This window comes from Ambystoma mexicanum, chromosome 2q (genome assembly GCF_040938575.1).
Source record: "Ambystoma mexicanum isolate Mex_15411 chromosome 2q, UKY_AmexF1_1, whole genome shotgun sequence".
In the NCBI taxonomy this organism is placed as follows: Eukaryota; Metazoa; Chordata; class Amphibia; order Caudata; family Ambystomatidae; genus Ambystoma; species Ambystoma mexicanum.
This window is the reverse complement of record NC_090924.1, coordinates 773,396,214-773,417,086: the sequence shown is the minus strand read 5'-3', so window position 1 is coordinate 773,417,086 and position 20,873 is coordinate 773,396,214. Positions and strand designations below refer to the sequence as shown.

The 20,873-nt window shown below is 45.8% G+C and overlaps 1 protein-coding gene across 1 annotated transcript in view; it reads right to left on the bottom strand.

Moving 5' to 3' along the window:
* Nucleotides 1–20,873, bottom strand: part of GTPBP4 (GTP binding protein 4) — a 377,564-nt gene that overhangs the window by 84,816 nt on the left and 271,875 nt on the right. Inside the window, exon 13 of the mRNA XM_069648006.1 lies at nucleotides 9,157–9,257. Within this exon, the coding sequence (XP_069504107.1) occupies nucleotides 9,157–9,257 (101 nt within the window). The remainder of the gene's footprint in view (nucleotides 1–9,156; nucleotides 9,258–20,873) is intronic.

The following is a 20,873-nucleotide window of genomic DNA, read 5'->3' as shown; positions in this document are numbered from 1 at the left end:
AAAAACTCTATCTTTCACCTTCCACAGTCTATCGCTGACTTGTGAATGACCAGGCAAAAGCTTGGGTTTGAGAAAAACACTTCATCTCCACAAACATGTCCCATCCCCTTGCAGACCCACATTTATGACATATGCTGTGGATAACCCCCCCAACCTCGCTCCTCTTTTGAAGTAACAGACACATACCCCACACCTGTGTGCCATTCTGTTTCATCCACAGTGCTAATCTCTCTGAAGACTATACATCCCTTCTGTAGTTGTATATCAAGGGGCTGATTTTATGTAATGAAACAAAACTATATTTTCCTATTTCAGTGCGTATGAAGCTATGGTTTACATGTCTAGGCCCATGCTGTTGGCTGAATATTATCCATTGCCAGAAACTCACACCGATGTATGATATGTTGACTTGCTTATTCAATATAATGCAAGGTACAAGATCCAGATGCTCGATTGTTTTCTAATATTATATAGGTTCACAAATGTCTTCAACTAATATACTTTTCTCATATGTATGATATTCTAATTAGAAGTTCATTCCTTATTCAATGTACTTCCAGCCACAATTAACAGTTGTATTTCATCCCAATGATTTACACCTAACCACACAAAGTGAACAGGACCCAGATCAGGGCCTTCTCTCCCTGCCTTGCAGCGCCGCACACTCAGCCCCCACCATCCCCCCCCCCCCCCGCTCATGCTGGGCTGATGGCTGAAGGCCCTTGTTCTCACTGATGCTCTGATGATACAAATGTAACCTCTCACCCTTCCCCTGAGCCTGCACCAAGTATCCACCCCCCCACCCCTTCAGCCCCCCCCTCCCCCAAACTCCTGATGCCATCATGAACTTGCCTTGCACCCCCAGACGCTGGTTAAAGAAATATGGGCAATAAGCCCCCTCACCTCAATACCTTTTGAAGTAAGATTGCATGCCCCTCATCAGTGGACCACCCCAGTTCACACCAGACCCATGGCCCCCTGTGTGGCAAGAGATCTAAAGGAATGGTTCAATGTGACAACATAATCTTATGGATAGGTTTGCCACCTGGACCCATGTATTCCCACCTTTTCTCGTTCAGATCAAATGTGCAGCAATAGATCCCTCATGTGTTCAATTAGAATTAGAAAGATGATGGTTAAGGCATGTGTGGCCACAAGGGCAACTGCTATGTAGAATAAATTTAAGCCGCCTCTCCCGTCATTATGAATCTGTACAAGTCTTTTCCTGCATCTGTGTTTGCTACTGTGTAACTAGGAGACCTCTGGTCACCTGTTTGTAAATCATAAGTCCGTTTCATCCTCTGTAACAGCGCCTCAATGCCTTATGGGCTACAAGCGCGCTTGACAAATGCAAATAAATAAATAAAATAAATTGTAACAGCATCTGACCCTGCGCTCCACCCTGCACTGGCACCACGTGGACCTCCGCCAATCCTGGAGCACCGGTCTTAAACATCACAGTGTCTAGTCTTCGCTATCCAATCCCCACGACTTATGTGCCCCCTATAGTTCACATCATAGATGACGTGATTTTGTAATAAATATGGATGTTTTTCTAGTGTCTGGCAGAGCGCTCTTGGAGTATGCAGAGTTCTCTGCTTGCCCTATTTGATTTTTGGAAAACCTTTACTTTTTATCTTCACCCGCACTTGGTCCTGGTCTCATTCCCTCCTGGGGTTTGTCCATTACTGACTCTCATTGGGGAGCTATCATTGCATTTTTGGGGGACACTCACTTTCAGTACCCATTTGCTTAAGAAAACCAGTTTTATTCTGTGATAAAATATTGTGACTTTTTATGTGTTTTTCCATTTCTTGTAACAATAATAGGGAAAAAACTGTATAAGAGGCACCATTAAGGCTTTGGGCCTATAATTTGTTGGTTCTGCAGGATTGCCTTTTTTTATGAATTAGGACAATGAGAGCCACAAGCCACGAGTGAGGAATAATGGTTGTGCTAAAGATGTTTTCGAATTTTAAGATCAAAATCCTAGCCCAAAAAGGTCATCAGTTTTTAAGGCACATGCAGGGATACCGTCAGGCCCAGACGCCATGGAGAAGTTGAGTTTACCTATTGCCCAAATGACATTGTCAATGGACAATGTGATGTGTGGTAAAAAGGTTCGTTTCTTTTTAACAAAGTGTTGGAATTGATGTTGATTAGGGAGTTGAAAGTTTCTGAGATTAATAATGACCACGCATGGGCAGAGATGCTCTTTGGCATATTCCTATCAGTCGTACCAGTACCAGGATTTTTAAACATCTTCCAAATGGATTTCGTGTCATGTTTGCATAGATGTTTCAGAATTCTTTGGTTGTCTTTAAGATCTAGTAGATGGCGACAGTTTCGGCAGGCATGACCATAAACCTGCAGAATCGGCTTCTACGTTGCACTGTATTTACCAACTGAAACCTTTTGTCCTGCCAATTGTCTCAGAACGTTATGTTTCTGTTTTTTTAATGCGGCTATATGTGAATCAAAATAATGGAGATGTTGTCTCTGCCCAATTTGATAAGTATTGGACAGCCATGGCAGACGTTCACAAATTGTGTGATTGTTAAAGCTTTCCAGATCGGCATAATCTTGCGCCGAATACTGAACCGCAGGGTCATATGGTATTAACATTCCTAATCTGTCCACAAGTTTATGACATAGAAATGTATTCCAACGAACTGTACTCAGGAGACGCTCTATTTCCACCAGAGCCAATTCTGGAACAGTCGTCAGATGAACCCATGTCAACCCTAATTCAATAGCAATTAGACAGTGATCACTAAATACCATGTCAACCGAAATACTTGGGAGTACAAAATTTCAACAACTTAATAGAGATGAAAAAATAATCAATGGTTGAATAGGACCTCTCACTGTGCCATGTATATTGTAGAGAGTTGGGAATAAACCTGAAAACATTCATATTCCATGAATCAAAATATTCCTTCCAGCTTTCACCTAGCCCATTTGCTCTTCGCTCATTATGAGATACCTTGTGAGAACCGATGTCAGTAGGTTCACATTTACAGTTAGCATTGAAATCACCCCCTACAATAATGCCCTCATAATCGTTGCAAATAACAGCATTTTCATGAATACAACTATGACATGCATTACTTACCGTAAAAGCATTTCTGATGATTTTATCTGCTTAGATTCACATGCTGTGCATAGTCCGACATCCAGTGGTCACGGCAGAGTATTGCATTTTGTTTTTCGTAGTCGAAAAGGGGAAGTCGACATAGGCGTGTCTGTAATACTATCCTCATGATTATGTGAGTTGAAGTATCAGATGACCAACATCAGTTTTTCTTTTTTCCCCTCAGTCATTGTCATATCAATGGCAAGAATGTCAGTAGACTAGTAAACAGACGTATGACTATTTATACTGTTGTTCACTAAAATAGCAAGACCCACTGTGGGTCGCCCCAGCCATCGTTTTATGGCAGGACTGGAGAAAGTGGTATATCCACTTACATTCAAGTTCTCTTGCAAAAGAATAATTGTAAGGGTGTCAAATAGAGAATTTGACTTTAAAGCTGAAAAGAAGGTATTATACCAACATACATTCCAAGAAAACAATTGAACATTGGCATGGCTACAGCAGAGTTTTGGCAGGTGCAATGGTAGCCAATACATCGACCAAATTACCCATCCAAGACCAGTCCTTGATGTTAGAGACAATAGCTGCTAATTGAGCAACTGCATCAGAAGACACAGCAGACAAAATATCAGCATGACATGTCTTGATTGGCGTTATAGCTGGCTTTGGTGCAACATAATTCAAAAATTGTTGCGCCCGATTCTCATCATATATCAAAGACAGGTGAATCCCCAAGGATAAAAACTCTTGCTGAAAATCCCAAATCTGTCTTAATATAATTGATGAAGAAAGTTTACAAATCATCCTGCAGTTATTAATATTTGCTAATCTCACCCATTCAACATCATTGAATGTAACAGTCATTACATAGGAATTTTATAAAAATGTTTTAAATATATATTCACGATTCAAAACGTGCTGTACCATGAATGGCAGGATCACTGATCCAACCCAATATGGTAGAAGGATTGTGTAGCAAAGAGGAGTTATCAAAGTTTTATATGGAAGACCCCCTCCTACTCTACCCTCAGCTCCACACCCTCTGCCATATCCACCAGCCCAGTGGGTTGGGCATCTAGATTGTCAAGTTCATCCTTAGGCAGCATGGAAGCATCGACTTTTTGTCTCGATTCCAGCGGCTTTTCTCCACTGATCGGAGTAGCTGAATTAGGTCTTTCTAATTGCGCTGTGTAAACCTGCGTTGGAGCTCCCAGTTCTATTCCACTGCTCTGTAAAGGGAGCATGGTGGATATAACCTTTACAGGATAAGATGCAGACAATTGTGTTTGTTTGCTAACTGACTTATCGTCAGGCATGATTTCCATTTCTTTTTTTACACCTACATGTTTCCTAAAATCAGTTGGCACTAAACTTGCAGGTGTTTTGTCAATTTTTTAATTTTTACTTTTCTGTTTTTTTCTGAATTGACGTGCCTTTTTCTTACCATTGCCTAGGCTATCAGCATAAGACCTGCTGAAGTTGCAAAGCTTTCTTACTTTCTGCATTCAGTTGATCCAAGTCTAAAACCCCATCTTCCGATATCTGTGGGTCATCATCACGCACTTCCAAGACGGAAATTTCACTGCTACTTTGGGGGTTACTTCCAAACTTTGTGGAAATACTGTTTTGTTGTCAGTATGGAGTCGCCTCTGTTTAAGAGACATAAAACCTCCATTCTTAGACCCAGTCTCATAAGTGGCACTCATTTTCAGAGTTGTCTTTAATTGCAATGCCTCCAACATCTTCATTTTGCTCTTGTTCAATTATGTGAACAAGTGCAGAAGGACTATGTAGTGTTGTAGGAGATTGCGTTAAATCAGAGTGTTCCAACGATAAACCTATGTGGTTGGCCAAAAGTGTCAAATTATTGGCAACTTTGCAAATCATCTCTTCAATCCTACTATTACTTTTGAAATGAGAATACTGCCCATATCTCTCTTTCTCATTCGAGTCACTAACCACTCCTTTCCGATGAAGGGGCTCAAGCACAGCTTGTGTGAATGAGCGCTTCAGAAAGAGTGCAGCATTGCCTGCTATGTCAGTTTGTGAAGCCTTCACCTTGGCACACAAAAGGTCAGTTTGAGAAGCCATAGCCTGAATGTTTTTATACATAGGACCTACTTTAACTTCCTTATGGCTTTTGAACACCTTGTTTATACTGCCACATAACATTCCTTCAATCCTATTAATTTTGGCGATTAACTCCATATTAGATATAATTTTAATGATCTTATTTCCAGGTGGGTTCGTTCGTGACCCCTATCAAGGAGGTTTAGTATCCTGTTCATAACAGGAAACTGCAATTCCAGTGTCTCAGATGTATGCTCGACTGGAGATGTACCTGAGAAAATGGTGTGAGCTGGATCATAGTTTATCATAGGAGGGAATTTGAGCTCTACGGGGCTCGAGCACCCGGATGCCCCTTGCTCCAAGCTCGTCATTAAGTTAAAAGTGGCAAGTGCTACGTCACAGTCACAATGTTACCAGATTTCTGTTGAAGATTACCAGAAAAACTGCTTTGGGTAATGCCCATATTGAGAACAGGCTTATTATACTGTTCTGTAGATAAAACACTGGTGACCACATCTTGGTCAATCACATGGTGCAGATGAACATTCTCTAGTCTGCATTTCCTACCTGAAGCAGGAGTTGATGGACCAAGCGATAAGCGTGTGTGTTTTGATAATTCCGCCATTACGGTTGCCGTCATCATTGATATATCTGAAGTTTGCTCAGCGAAAGGATTGAGATTTTGTTTAGCTGAGTGCATGAGAGAAAGCGGTTCTCTAACACTAAGAAAGCTGTGCTGAATGGAAATGTTTCCATCATACATGTCCTTAATGCGAAATGACTTCTTGTCGCTCGATCTTGTGTTCTTACTGAGGCAAACAATATCTGTGTTTTCCTTATCAGTCTGACATTCATTAATATTACTATTGTTGTGCAAGTGGGACCTTGAAACCTCCATCACAGGTTCAAACCCCCATCATTATGTAACTCTCGGGACCATTCCACCTGGTCAGCCACCGCCTTTGTACTCAGAGTATTTAGAAGTAGTCCCCACCTTAAGGCTAGGGACCACTGGTTTGGTTAATTTCCCACTTCGCAGATTACTTACCATACTTATTGAATATTTGTCCCAATAAAGACATGTGAATTTGTGCAGTTTCAATGAATTCCTAGTTGCACAGTAGTGCGTGACTACTACGAATCACTACACCAGAGGCAAGTTGGTACATTGTATCTTACTCTCACTGCATTTGTCCAAACACCGCCTTCAACAAGTACATAACTTCAAATCATCACACGCTGCCCAAGAGAGAGCAGGGAATGCTGTATTTATCTACGTCAGTCGCCGCTCTCACTACATGGCAACTAAATCGGACATTTACTTCAAATCATTCCAAAATCTCACCTTTGCTGCCTTTGATGTTTATGTGCTCCACACGCTTTGCCCTCGCATGTAGCTGCAGCTAACAGACACCACGCAAAGTGAGCTACAAGCACCTGAAGGCAATACGCTAGAAAGGGGACGTGCAGCTATGCTGCGCTGCAAGCAGCGAACAACAGACGGCCCAATTCCTCGGAGCGCACGCGCGGTCTGGGCTTTTTAACAGCTTTGGGAAAAGGGGGGGTGGCCTAACAAAAAATACAGAAAAAAATATATTAATGACCTATAATTCAGGTTGTATCTAATTATATTATATGCGTTCTAACGTCCATTATGATGGTTTGCAGTGGCGTGAAGTGCCAAATTAAAGTCTAATGGTGCACGAAGCAAGTTGCAGGGAAAGTGCTTCTGACAGCAGACAGCCCACTTCCTCAGAGAAATACCTTATCTTGGTGAAACTACTGTTTCCAAAGAGCAGTGAAGTGAAATCGACTTTACTTACATTATATAACTTTCTAGACCCAGCACACACTATTTTACCATAGGGTGCTAGGGGTTACTTACCTTTGTCTAGTTTCTCATGTAGCATTTTTGTGTTCCCCTTTCTACAATTAATGGCTGGTGGCAGTGGTTTACTTTTTACTACCATTGTGTGTTTTTACCGCGGGCTGCGTTCGCAGCCGCAGTAAGGCACCCATAGGTGCCCATTTCGTAAAAAGTGCCCAGTCTTCTTTTTTCACCATTTCTTGTTGAAAGGGTCCTTCTTGAGATTTACGCTGCGCGCCAATCCAGGTTAGGTCCTTTTGTTCGTTTTGCCTTTGGCGGGATTCACGAGTGAAGCCCACCTCTGCCTCCAGTATGTCTGGCAGGAAGTGAGGGAGATGCCCGAGTTCCCTGTGCTTAATCCCCTTGGTTACAGGAATGCACCCAAAGGTGACTGGCCGGCTGGCTGTCCGGCAAGTACAGCCACCCTGCTGCGTGATTGATAGCTAGGCTGCAATGAATGGGAGAAACCTGCAGAAGCTCCGAATTCGCCTCGACTAGAGAAGCCCTGCAAGGATGACTTCTCCCTTTGAGTTGGTGGGACCAATCAACTCCAAAGTAAGCCCATCTGGACATCCTCTCGAAGCTGGCTGTACTTCCACTGCTCCTGCTGCGGCTGGAACCGAAGTGCCAGGGAGAGGAACACCAGATTGTGTGTGTTGCTTTTCAGTCAGACCCGAGCACCAGGAAGATCCTCCAGACTTCCCTGAAGCAGGACTGACCAAGCCTGAGCCACTTCAACAGAGTGCTGGACCCCAGATGTGACAAAAGTCCAGCGTGGTATCCGAGAACCGCTGTGTTGCTATTTGCTGGGAGACGCAAGGAGCTGAAACACTGAAGAACCACTGAACTGAAGTTTGCCCATTGCTGCTGCCGATCTTCCCATTGCAGAGCAGGAGTCTGCAGACTTCCTCCTTCTTGTCCACACGACAGGCTAATGAACAACACGATCTGCAGAGCTGTACAGGAACAGAAGCCAGCTGGAACCATTTATTCTAACCTGAGGTACTTTAAAGTCTAAGAGAATTTACCTCTTGTTGTGTAGCCTTACTTGCTTTTAGTTGAGACCTGTTGTGGTTACCTTGGAAAGTTGCTATACCTTTGCCCCTCACAAGCCTCACAGCTTGTGGCCCTTCAAGTATTCTATTTTCTACAAACATTCCTGAAAACATTGTGCAAGACTTTTTACCTACCTGCAAAAGAAGATCTTCAGCTCCCCTAGACATTGTACAATTAACATTGCCTGTCCTGACTCCCCGAGTGACTCTTCTTACCTCTGACTTTGTGCTTTGGCCTTTCTCCCGGGAAAGGATTAATCTACTCTGCATTGGAAGCTTTTAAACGTACTAACCTGTTTGTGAATTATTTGTTAACCTTTGTTTTATTCCCCTATCTAACTTTTGCACCAAACTCAGAATTGCTCTAAGTGTACCAGTGATAAATCAATGTCCACAGTGTCCTAGCTATTTAAGTCACCTGAGGGTGTAGGAAGAGTGTGCGTCATCCCCAAAAGGTATCATCTGATTTAGAGAAACTAAGTGTGTTTTGAAGTGTATTGTACGTGTTACATAGATTGCTTCCTTATGAAGAAGGCTTATACAAATGACTGAAATAATTTAATAATTGTTTTATCAAGAAACATTGAGTGTAAGAGTTTATTGAATAACTGTACTGTGAAACTCTGGGTCACAACATTACTGCTCACTTTGACCCCTCTTGAGATAAGCTTGACAGCTCAGTCACACTACCAACTTGTGTAGTACAGGCCTATACCAATAGGTGGGTTACCCAACACCAATGGGACAAGGCTTGTGTAGTCTCCCACAGGGTTACTACATCAATTCTTGTCTAACAGCTCCCAAAAGCCTGTCTGAAGCATCAAAGGAGACAAAATAAAGCACATCTGAATCACAATAAAAAAGATGCATTAGAGATGGAGCACCGAGGCTTCTAATATTAAACATAGCACTTATACCAAGTCATCCTTCATTTTTATCCCCCCACATAGACATTTGTTTTAATGCATTTGGAACTGTAAAGCTACATTTGTATGTTTTCTTCAGTGTTCATTATACTTGTACAAACCTTTAATTATAAAAATCAGAAAGGGAGAAGTAGAACTCACCTTCATTATTAATGGATCTATATAATCAGCAATGTTGTGACCTTGCCAAACCTCAGGCACCTTGTCATGTTTTTCTGATGCATTCATTAGATCCCAGTATTCTTCGGATACATCAAAAACAAAACAAAAATCAGTCCGTTTTAAAAGGAACCTTCAATTACTGAAACTCACATTTTTATCAAATTATGAACATTCCATAAATTGGAGATCATCAAATCAAGACTACCTGGAGCATTTGTCAGCTGAAATACGGCATAGGTTTAGAGTTCCAGCAAAACCATAATCACCAGAAATTAGTGGCATTCAAGTTTTCAACAAAATCTTTCAAAATTGACTGTGAGATACACGAGTTCATTTGGCTTTATTTCAATGGATGTGATCAAGGAAAAGTTGTATCAATTCATGGCAATGCAAACATTCAAAAATGTATATCATTCCATGAATAGAGAAAATAGAAAAATAGAAAATCACAAATATACAAGAGTGCATATCAATGTTAGGGAGAATTCTAAGAAATGTGCTAATTCCTCTCTACCTCAGAGACCCCCAGCAACTTTGCTGGATTTTGAGGACTTGAATTTTTAACCTGGAGAGAGTAAGGCCCTTTTCCCTACTCTCTCAGGTATTTAAATGTGATTTTGAACTCTGTTTCTTTTGGTTGTGGAGACTGACAAACTCCATAGGCATCAACTTTTACATTGAGTCACACAGAACTTTCAGTGCAATGGCACAGGGAAGTCTTTCAGATTCCCCAAGGTTTAAATACCTTCTCTTGGATAAACTACTGTTTCCAAGAGCAGTAAGTCTTAGTTACTTACCTTCAACTGTATTTCTCTAGCATTGGTATCTTGCATAGATTCACATGCTTGAATATTCCCCGTCGTCAGACCGGAATCTTCAGTGATTGAAATATATGAGAATGCATTACTTACCGTAAAAGCATTTCTGATGGTTGTATCTGCTTAGATTCACATGCTGTGCATAGGTCCGACATCCAGTGGTCACTGCGGAGTATTGCATTTTGTTTTTCGTAGTCGAAAAAGGGGACGTCGACAAGACGTGTCTGAAACACTATCCCTATAGTGACGTGCGTTGTACCCACAATCCCTCACGCGTCGAGGTCCCTCTGTTTGTATTTTTCTGCCCTGAGGGAGCCTTCTAGACGTGAGTGAGTACAGAAAAGAGAGAGATATATAAAGGAAGTCTATGTTCCTTCCATCCGAGCGGGGAGGAAGGGTGGGCGCATGTGAATCTAAGCAGATACAACCATCAGAAATGCTTTTACGGTAAGTAATGCATTCTCTTCTGATGTTTGTTAATCTGCTTAGAATCACATGCTGTGCATAGACTAGCGAGCAGTACCCAGAGTTGGCGGTGGGTTATGAGAAGGAACAGTAGAGAAAAGGTGTCGTAATACTGCCTGTCCCACCTGGGAGTCAGATCTAGAGTGTGTATCTAGACAGTAGTGTTTTGTAAAGGTGTGCACAGAACTCCAGGTAGCCGCTTTGCAGATGGACTCAAGGGGAACATTTGCAATGAATGCTATGGATGCCCCCGTGCCTCGAGTAGAGTGTGCTCTTGGCCTAAAGGGCAGTTCTCTCTTAGCAAGAGTATAGCAGAGAGTGATGCATTGAACAATCCATCTAGAAATAGTGGATTTTGAAACCGCATCTCCTTCTCTTCCTGCTGCCACCGAGACGAAGAACTGATTAGTCTTCCTCAGTGGTCTGGTTCTTTCCATGTAGAACATGACCACTCTGCGTACATCTAGTGTGTGCAGAGTCCTTTCTCCCAAATTGGAAGGATTTTGAAAGAACGTTGGTAGTTCTATAGATTGGTTTACGTGGAATTTAGAAATAAATTTCGGAGCAAACCTAGGGTGAGTGCGTAGAACAACTTTATCTTTGTGAACTGTAACGAAGGGGTCTAGAATAGAAAGAGCCTGAAGTTCACTTACTCTCCTGATGGAGGTGATAGCTATTAAAAAAGCAGTCTTAAGCGTGAGGTGTTTAAGAGATGCTTTGTGCATGGGCTCGAATGGAGAGCCCATGAGTCTGGTAAGTACCACATTAAGGTCCCATCCGGGGGCTGGGTCAGCTATCGGGGGGTGTATTCTCTTTACTCCCTCCATGAAGGCCTTTATAACAGGGATCCTCCACCACGACACTTTGAGTTGGGAAGTGGTGTATGCAGAAAGTGCCGCTAGGTGGACTTTAATGGAGTTAAACACTAGACCTGAATCCAATAGGTGGGTCAGGTATAGGACCACATGTGTGGGAGAGCAGTCAATAGGGTTGATGCTTTTACTCCTGCACCAGATGACAAATCTTTTCCACTTGCTAGAATAGCAGTGGCGAGTGTTCGGTTTTCTGGCTTCCCTGAGGATGTCCATGCATCTTTGCGGGAGTTGTAGATGTCCGAACTCTATGATCTCAGGAGCCAAGCTGCTAAGTTCATGTTCTGGGGGCATGGATGCAGAGTCCTGCCCTTGTCCTGAGACAGCATGTTGTACGGGCAGGGGAGTTTTACTGGGGGGGATAGAGACATCTCCATCAAGTGAGCGAACCATGGTTGTCGTGCCCACATTGGGGCCACTAGTATCATGGTCACTTGTTCCTGGTGCATCTTGTGCACCACTCTGTTGAGAAGGGGAGTCGGGGGAAAAGCGTAAACAAATTTCCCTGACCATTGCATCGACAGACCGTTCCCCTTGGATTGGTTCTGGGGGTACCTGGAGGCGTAACTTAGGCATTGTGAGTTTTCCAGGGTTGCGAACAGGTCTATTTCTGGGAATCCCCATTGTGTGAAGACTTCGAAGACGATGTCTTCGTGCAGGCGCCATTCGTACTCTTCGGGCAGGGGGAAATCTCTGCTGAGACTGTCTGCCAGCAGATTGAGTTCCCCGGGTACATGTAGTGATAGTAGGAACATGTCCTGTTTGAGAGCCCACTTCCATATATTCTGGGCCAGCTTGGACAGGCCTGGAGAGTGGGTGCCGCCTTGCTTGTTGATGTAGTACATGGCTGTGGTGCTGTCTGTAAGGACCATTACTGTTTTGCCTTGTAGGTGTTTCTGGAAGGCTCTTAGCGCCTTGAACACAGCTAGTAGCTCCAGAAGATTTATGTGTTTGGATGCTACGTTCGGAGTCCACACTCCGTGAGCAGTCTGATGGGATAGGTGCGCCCCCCATCCAGTTAGGGATGCGTCTGTGGTTGGAGTGGCTTCCGCCGCGGGTGTGGCAAAGGGTTTCCCTTTTTCCATGTTTTCCTTTGTCCACCACCGTAGCGAGAGAACCAAGGCTTGCGAGACCACAACTAGATCCTCCCATAGTCCGCTGGCCTGACACCACTGGCTGTTGAGCCACTCGTGCATTGGGCGCATGCGCAGGCGCGCGTGAGGTACCAAATAAATACACGACGCCATCATTCCTAGCAGGCGCATTGCTTTGCGTACCGTCACCTCTCGACCGGTCACATATTGAGGGATTTGAAACAGCATGTTTTGGACCCTCTCTTTGGAGGGGAAGACGAGGCCGTCCTTTGTTTGAATTAGAGCCCCTAGGAATTGCTTGATTTGACTGGGGTCTAAACTGGACTTCTTTTCGTTGATTGAGAAACCCAGGCTGAACTTGAACAAAAGGTCTACCGTCTTTTGGGTATTGGAGAAGCATGTTTCGTAAGAATCCCCTGTTATGAGCCAGTCGTCGAGGTAAGGGTAAACTGGGATGGACAACCTGCGCAGGTGGGCCGCTGCCACTGCCAGCACCTTCGTGAATACCCTTGGTGCTGATGCTATGCCGAAGGGTAGCACTTTGAACTGGTAGTGTTTGCCCTCTATCATGAACCTGAGGTATTTTCTGTGCGCTGGCAACATTAAAATATGAAAGTATGCATCTTTCATGTCCAATGTTGTCATGTAATCTCCCTGAGAAAGCAGTGGGATCACTTCCTGTAAGGTTACCATACGAAACTTTGGGGGTTTGATAAACTTGTTCGCTGGGCGCAGATCTAATACAGGGCGCATGGTTAGATCCTTTTTGGGTACAAGGAAGTACACTGAATAAATACCTTCCGTTACCTGAGATAGAGGCACGACCTCTATGGCTCCTTTTTCCAGCAGTTGTTGTACTTCTTGGAGAAGGATGGCAAGATGTTCCGGTGTCATGCGACGTCCCCTCGGGGGTCTGTAGGATGGGGAACTGTTGAATTCGATACAGTATCCGTGGGCTACGGTGGAAAGTACCCAACGGTCTGACGTTATCTCCTCCCATGCAGGAAGAAAGGATGTTATCCGGCCCCCGACCGGTGTTGCATGGGAGGGGACGCGAATCTTCGCGTCACTTGGAGTTGTTGGGGGCTTGGGAGCCTCTGGGGGTGGATCCCCGACCTCTCCCTTTACCCCGGCGTTGGCCTCTTGTTGTTGTTGGCCACGAAAAAAGCGTTTGTTGCCATAGCCGCGTCTGGTAGTGGGCTTAGAGATTTGGTCAAGAGTCTTGATAGTATCGAACTCTTTTTTAGCCATCTCTAGAGCTTCATCCACTGCTTTCCCGAAGAGGTTAGAGTCTTCCACCGGTTTATTTATTAAAGACGCCTGTGTCTCCGGTTTAAACCCTGAGTTGCGCAGCCATACATGGCGTTTTAGGAGTATTCCCTGCACCAGGGAACGTCCCGCTGTTTCTGCCGCGTCCAGAGTTTTTTTTACAATGCTCTGGTTCACCTGGGTTCCTTCGCCAATAGTTGAAAGTAGGCGTGTACGTAAAGGCTCCGGTGCTTCCTCGGCGTCCTTGCGCAGTTTGGCCCACTGCGCGTCTGCATAGCTAGCAAGCAAAGATTTGTTGTTCGCAATTCTTGCTGAGAAGGCAGCCGAGGAAGTTACTCTTTTTGCAAGGGCATATAGCCTTTTGCCCTCCTTGTCAGGGGGTGCCTCACTGGTGGAAAGTGGTACCCCTGCCCTTTTTCTAGTATTAGATACTACTAGGGAATCCGGAATGGAATGTCCCCTAATGTAGAGCGGGTCTGAGGGAGAAGGAGTGAAAAGTTTTTCAATTCTCGGATTGACCCCTCTGATCAATGCGGGAGTGGCCAGCGAAGGGATGATTCTTCTCTTCACTGAAGCTAGGAGGGGAATGGTCTGGCTGACCGGGGGTTTTTCTTTAATTACTTTTTCCACAAAGTCTAATTCTGGAGAGAGCTCCCCAGTGTCCAGTTCGAAATGTGCTGCTGCTCTGCGCAACAGTGCATTGAAAGTGGGCTGATCGTCAATTGGAGACGTGTTCCTAACCGGTGAGTTGTCAGGAGGATTTAGGTTTAGGACATCAGTGTCGGAATATACTGATGGGGATTGCCAGGGGTGCGAAGGTCCTTCTTCAGTGTCTTCTCTGAAGCCTTCTTCTATAATGTCTGGCCTGTCTTCCAGACATTCCTCCTGGTTCTGTCCTTCTTCATCGTCCATGAAATCATCCTCCTCCTCCAAGTATTGTTCCTCCCCAGTGAGGTCGTATACGTTATGGAAGTCTGAGGCGGTGTCCACCTGGGGATCGACTAGCCTCGGATTTTTGGCCCGGGGGTCCTCCTGAGGCCCTTCTCTAGTCCTCTTGGGAGTTTGAGAGGTCTGGGTATTCATAAACCTTTCCATGGTTTCATGGGGTACCCCAGAGCGGTCTGGTGGGGGAAAAATAGAGTCATCTAACTGGAAACGGCTCGACCTCTCCCAAAGCGTCGAGGAAAGTGTCCCGTCGCCCTCCGAAAAACCTTCAGGTGTGCTGGGTGACCCCCCAACTGAAGGGGGTAGTCCCTGCCTTTCTTCGGGATTTTTCGGCGTGTCTTTCGACTTATGCGTAGCGCTCGACGTGTTCTTCGGCGTACGCTTCTGGGCGTCTGCTACAGCGATCCTCGCCAAGCTGTCGGCGACTCGTTTGTCGGCGACTAGTTTGTCGGCGACTAGTTTGTCGGCGGAAGCTTGCGTTTTCGACGCTATGGGTGTCGAACGCTCTACGGCGGTATGCGCCTTCTGTTGATGCGCGCCGGCCGATGGTTTGGGGGCGGCGCCCTTATTTGCCGAAAGCCCAGTCGCTGGTCGCGGCTGCGAGAGGGGCTTCGAACCCGAACGGTCCGAGGAGGCCGCCGGTGGAACCTGCGTCTCCCTGGGCGCCGAAGCTCTTTTCGTCTTAGACGAAGAAGAGCCGTGGGTTGTGTGCTTATGTGAGTCTTTGTGTGCGTCAGTGTCGCCGGGGTGTTCATCCCCATAAGCAGGGCGTGAGCCGAGCCCGTCGGGGCCGGGGACAGACGACGAAGCGCGCAAGCGCTCCTTAGAGGGGGTTTCGACTTCCGTAGCGGAGGTCGTGTTATCGCGTTCCTCGTCACTGTCGGTGGTAGCAGCGGCGGGTGAACCTTCGGCCTTCGACATCGCGTAGGCCGCCCACCTTTTAACCCTACGGTCTTTTAGAGTTTTAGGCTTAAGAAGCCGACAAGCCGCGCAACCTTCCTCCTTGTGATCGAGGGGCAAGCAGCGGTTACACCGTGAATGCTTGTCCTTCCAAGTAAATTTGCCTTTGCAAAGCGGGCAAAACCTAAAGGGTGTCCTCTCCATAGCCGAGGCAATAAATCGCGATAAGCACCCCAAGGGAAAGGAAGGGGAAAGGGAAAGGCATTCTCAGAAAAGACCCAGAGATGTCCCACGACCCCACTCTCCCTACTGTATATGGCCTGCGAGGCCAGGCCACGTGTTCGGCAGCGCCGAAGGATTTCCTCTGCTCGACCCTCCGTCGAAGATCTTGCTCGGCGGAGAACAGCTTACAACTGCGTCGAGGGAGGGATTATTAATATTATGAGAAAAAACGACCAAAGGTCGAGGAGTTGCAATGTCTCTCGAGGAGCTCCGCGTGAAAGCGACCAGAAGCTGGGCGGAAAAAAACAATCTGAGGGACCTCGACGCGTGAGGGATTGTGGGTACAACGCACGTCACTATAGGGATAGTGTTTCAGACACGCCTTGTCGACGTCCCCTTTTTCGACTACGAAAAACAAAATGCAATACTCCGCAGTGACCACTGGATGTCGGACCTATGCACAGCATGTGATTCTAAGCAGATTAACAAACATCAGAAATATATATATTTTTTAAATATATACATTATTTCCATAGAAATATGACTGTAGATTGTCGATTATTAGCCATTCACTTGTGTAGTCCCTCCACCTCACTTTGGTCCTTTATGGCCCTAACCATTGAGATGGCAGGGTTTAAGCTCTGCCCCAGTCAGCCATCTTCACATTTTGAAGCGTATAGACTACAGTATGAGGGATGCTGAGTGTAGGAGCAGCCTCTAGGGGAGGAGGTTGGGCGCATATGAATCTATGAAAGATACCAATGCTGGAGAAATACAGTTACAGGTAAGTAACTAAGACTGCTCCAGCAACGGATCTTTCATAGATTCAGATGCTTGAATAAAATACCAAGCAATTAATACATGCCCACATCATATATACAAAGATATGCAGAACACAAAGGTTGCATACCCAGGGAAAGGCGGGAGGAATTTATTTATTTGCATTTGTTGAGCGTGCAGCAGCCCAGGGGCATCGGGGCGCAGGTTACAGACATTTTTTCTTAGTTACAGAGATTATTCATGGTTAACAGTTCAAGTAGTTCTTATCACTGGTTACAGACAATTTACTACTTCGTTACAGTTACATTGACTTTTGCATGTGCTGGATTGGGATTAACTGAAAAGGGTAGTTTTTAGTTTTTTTTAGGGGAGGCGAGGAGGGAGTTTTCAGCTCTGATGTCAGCAGATAGAGAGTTCCAGGACTTGGCAGCTAAGTAAGGGAAGCTTAAACCTCCAGCTCTCACTTTGTGTATGTGGGGGGTGTCGATTTGGTTGGTATAGTGAGTCCTGACTGGTCGCGTGTATGTGGGTTTGGTAATGGTGTCCGACCGATATGAGGGTGCAGTGCGGGTGAGGCATTTGTGTGAGAGTGAGGATTTTAAAAGTGATGCGTTCTTTTGCTGGGAGCCAGTGTGCTTCATGTCTGGCGTGGGTAATGTGGTCTCTTTTAGGGCTGCTGAGTGCTGCTCTTAACGCGTTATTCTGAGTGATTTGGAGTCGGTTTATGTTTTTTTCAGATGTACCTTCTAAAACGGCGTTACAATAGTCGAGTTTGGCACCAATGGTTGCTCTTGCTATGCTAAGGCAGTTGGGTTTGGAAAGTTATGGCTTTATAGCATTTATAAGTTTAGTGGTGTGTGCTGAGGCGGAAGAGATGGCGCTGACCTGCTTCGTCATGGAAAGTGTAGAGTCTATGTGTACTCCTAGGGTCTAAACAGAGGTAGACACAGGGATGATGGTATATGATGAAATTAGAGTATGAATTATCTAATTTGTCTAGGGTGGTTTTTAGACCTAGTAGAACAAGTTACTTCTTACCTTGTAACGTTCTTTCGACGGGATGTTCCTCCGACGTATTCCTTATCTTTGATAATACTTTTCCAGCTTGCTGGCCTCGGAATTTCTTCTGTAGAGGGCGCTGCGCGTCGACGTCCGCCGAGTCGATGTCCCTCGACGGCCACCGTATCGGCGCCGACGTCACCATGCCCATAAATAGCCACGCGCTGCGTCGGTTGCTCAGTTCCGTTTTGTAGCATAAGAAAAGTCATGCTTGAATTGGTTATTGACCTTGAAGGAGCGTAAACTGGAACCACAAGGGAAGTATCACTGCAGGGATGGATGGGAGGGGCGATAAGGAATACGTCGGAGGAACATCCCGTCGAAAGAACGTTACAAGGTAAGAAGTAACTTGTTCTTCGAAGGGATTGTGCCCTCCGAAGTATTCCTCATCTTTGATAGACTCCCATAGCAGTGGCATGTAATTGGAGGTGGGAGTGAGAATGTTATGTACCCCTTTAGGGATGGACCGAATGTAATACGGCCTTGCCAAATCTGGTCTCTTGAGTAGTGGAGGAATCCAGATTGTAAAATTTTGTGAATGTATGTGCGGACGACCATGTGGCAGCCGCACTTATGTCTCGGACCGGTAACCCTCTTTGGAGAGCCGAAGAGGCTGCGATACCCCTGGTTGAATGAGCCCTGAGCTTTTGGGGTGGCTCTTTCCCTGCCAGTTTGTAACATTCCAGAATGGCCAAAATAATCCACCTGGAGATGGTTTGTTTTGTTATGGGTGGTCCCAACTTGTGACCTGAGTATCCTACAAACAGTTGGTCTGCTTGCCTGATCCTAGCCATTCTGCTGATATAAAAGCTGAGCGCTCGCCTTGGGTCCAGCCTATGTAGCCTTTCCTCCTCTTTCCCCGGATGGGGAGGAGGGTAGAACGAAGGTAAGGTAATTTTCTGAGTAATATGAAATTCAGAAACCAACTATGGGAGGAAATTAGGCTTGACCTGTAGGACAACTTTGTCCTTGTGGAAATTTGTATGTGGGGGTTTACAGGAGAGAGCTAGTAGCTCGCTCACCCTCCTAGCAGATGTTAGTGCTACCAATAGGACAGTTTTAAGCGTGAGAAATCTCAGCGAACAAGAGTGAAGTGGTTCGAATGGAGTGCCCATTAGGACGTTTAAGACTAAATTTAAGTCCCATAACGGAACCTGGAATGGTTTTGGGGGATAAACATTAGTTAATCCCTTGAGAAATTGTACCACTAGAAGAAGTTTGAAATGCGATGGTTCCTCCGCAGTGCGCTTGAAGATAGAAAGCGCTGCGAGATAGCCTTTTACAGTGCCAACTTGAAGGCCTGAGTTTGCCAAGTAGAGTAGAAACGATAACACCGTTGGTGTACCACATGAAAAAGGGTTGATATTCTCTTCCCTACACCAGCTGCAAAATTTGTTCCAACGGCAGCGGTATAAAGACTTTGTTGCTGGCCTTCTGGCCGCAAGCAACACCTCCATGACGTCATCAGGGAGATCCCAATCCTTGTACCTCACCCTTTCAGAAGCCAAGCGTGAAGGTTGAGGGTTCTGGTGTCTGGATGGAGAACCTGACCTCCCTTCTGCGAGAGAAGATTCTCTTTGAGTGGAAGACGGATTGGAGGGCAGATGGACATATCTAGAAGGTCCGGGTACCACGTTCTCCTGGCCCAATCCGGGGCAATTAGGATCATGGTTCTCCGGAACCTTCTCAACCTCCTGATCATTTGAGGAATGACAGGGACCGGTGGGAACGTGTACAGAAGCGGAAACTCCCAGTCCACTATGAATGCGTCTCCCAGAGCTCCTCTCGGGGGAAATTCCCTTGAGCAGAACAGATCGCATTTCCTGTTGACGCTGGTGGCGAACAGATCCACCTGAGGGGTTCCCCAAAGGGCGAAGATCTCTTGAAGGACTTCCTGAGCTAGCTCCCACTCGTGAGAGACTGTGCTCTGCCTTCTCAGAGCATCCGCTGTCAAGTTCTTCTCTCCGGCTAGGTGGACTGCCGATAGATTCCTTCCCGAATTGCCCAAAACCAGAGCTGCATCGCCTCTCTGCACAGTGGCAGTGATCCTACGCCTCCTCTTTTGTTGAGGTAGTGCATGGCCACCGTGTTGTCCGTCATTATCAGGACATTTTTTCCTGTATAGATGGCAGAAAAGTTTTCAGCGCTAGTCTGATCGCTCTCAGCTCCAATAGGTTGATGTGTAGGTCTGGACTCCGATGGAGACCAACGACCGCTGATGGTCAAGTCGTTGGCATGGGCTCCCCACCCCGTGAGTGAGGCGTCCGTGACTACTGTTATCTCCGGCCATGTTTGCCAAAACAGTTCTCCTTTCAAGATGTTTTCTGGATAGGCCCACCATTGAAGGTCGCGGGTTACCTTGTCCGGAATCCGGAGGAGATCTGTCATTCTCCCTGAGAATTGCGACCACTGACTTCTCAGTGCCCACTGAAGAGATCTCATTCTCAGGCGAGCCTCTGGCACAAGGAAGATGCAGGATGCCATGAGACCTAGCAACCTCAAAAAGTCGAAGGCTGGGAGACGTTGGGCATTTTGAAACTTGGTGACCATCTGTAGAATATCTTGAGCCCTCACCTCTGGTGGCGAGGCTTTTCCCAGGGAAGTGTCCAGGACCGCTCCAATGAACTGCAGTCTCTGTGATGGTATCATCTGTGACTTCTTTAAATTGAGGGAGAAGCCCAGTTTGTGAAGGAAGTGGCAGACATAATCTAGCTGGATCTGAGCTTGTTCCGAAGATACAGCCCTGATCAGCCAATCGTCCAGGTAGGGGTAGACGTGGATCCCTTCCCTCCTTAGACTCGCAGCCACTACCGACATTAGCTTGGTGAAGACCCTCGGGGCGGAGGTCAGCCCAAATGGCAGAACTCGAAAATTGATAATGAGAGTCGCCAATTGCGAACCTCAGGTATTTTCTGCGTTTTAGATGGATTGGCACATGGAAATAAGCATCCTGAAGGTCCAGAGATACCAGCCAGTCCTGGAGCTGGAGGGCCTGAAGGATCTGAGAGAGAGTTACCATCTTGAACTTGTCCTTCCTGGGGAACTTGTTCAATTCTCGTAAGTCTAGGATGGGTCTCAGTCCTCCGTCCTTCTTTGGTATGAGAAAGTAAGGGGGAGTACCAGCCCTTGTTCCTGTCCACTACAGGTACCGGTTCTATGGCACCTTTCTCTAGCAGGCTTATAATTTCCTGCAAGAGGAGCGGATCTGGAACTTTTATAGAGCTGTTCCCTGGTGGATGACTCAGGGATGTGTAGAAAGGGTAGGCAGTAAC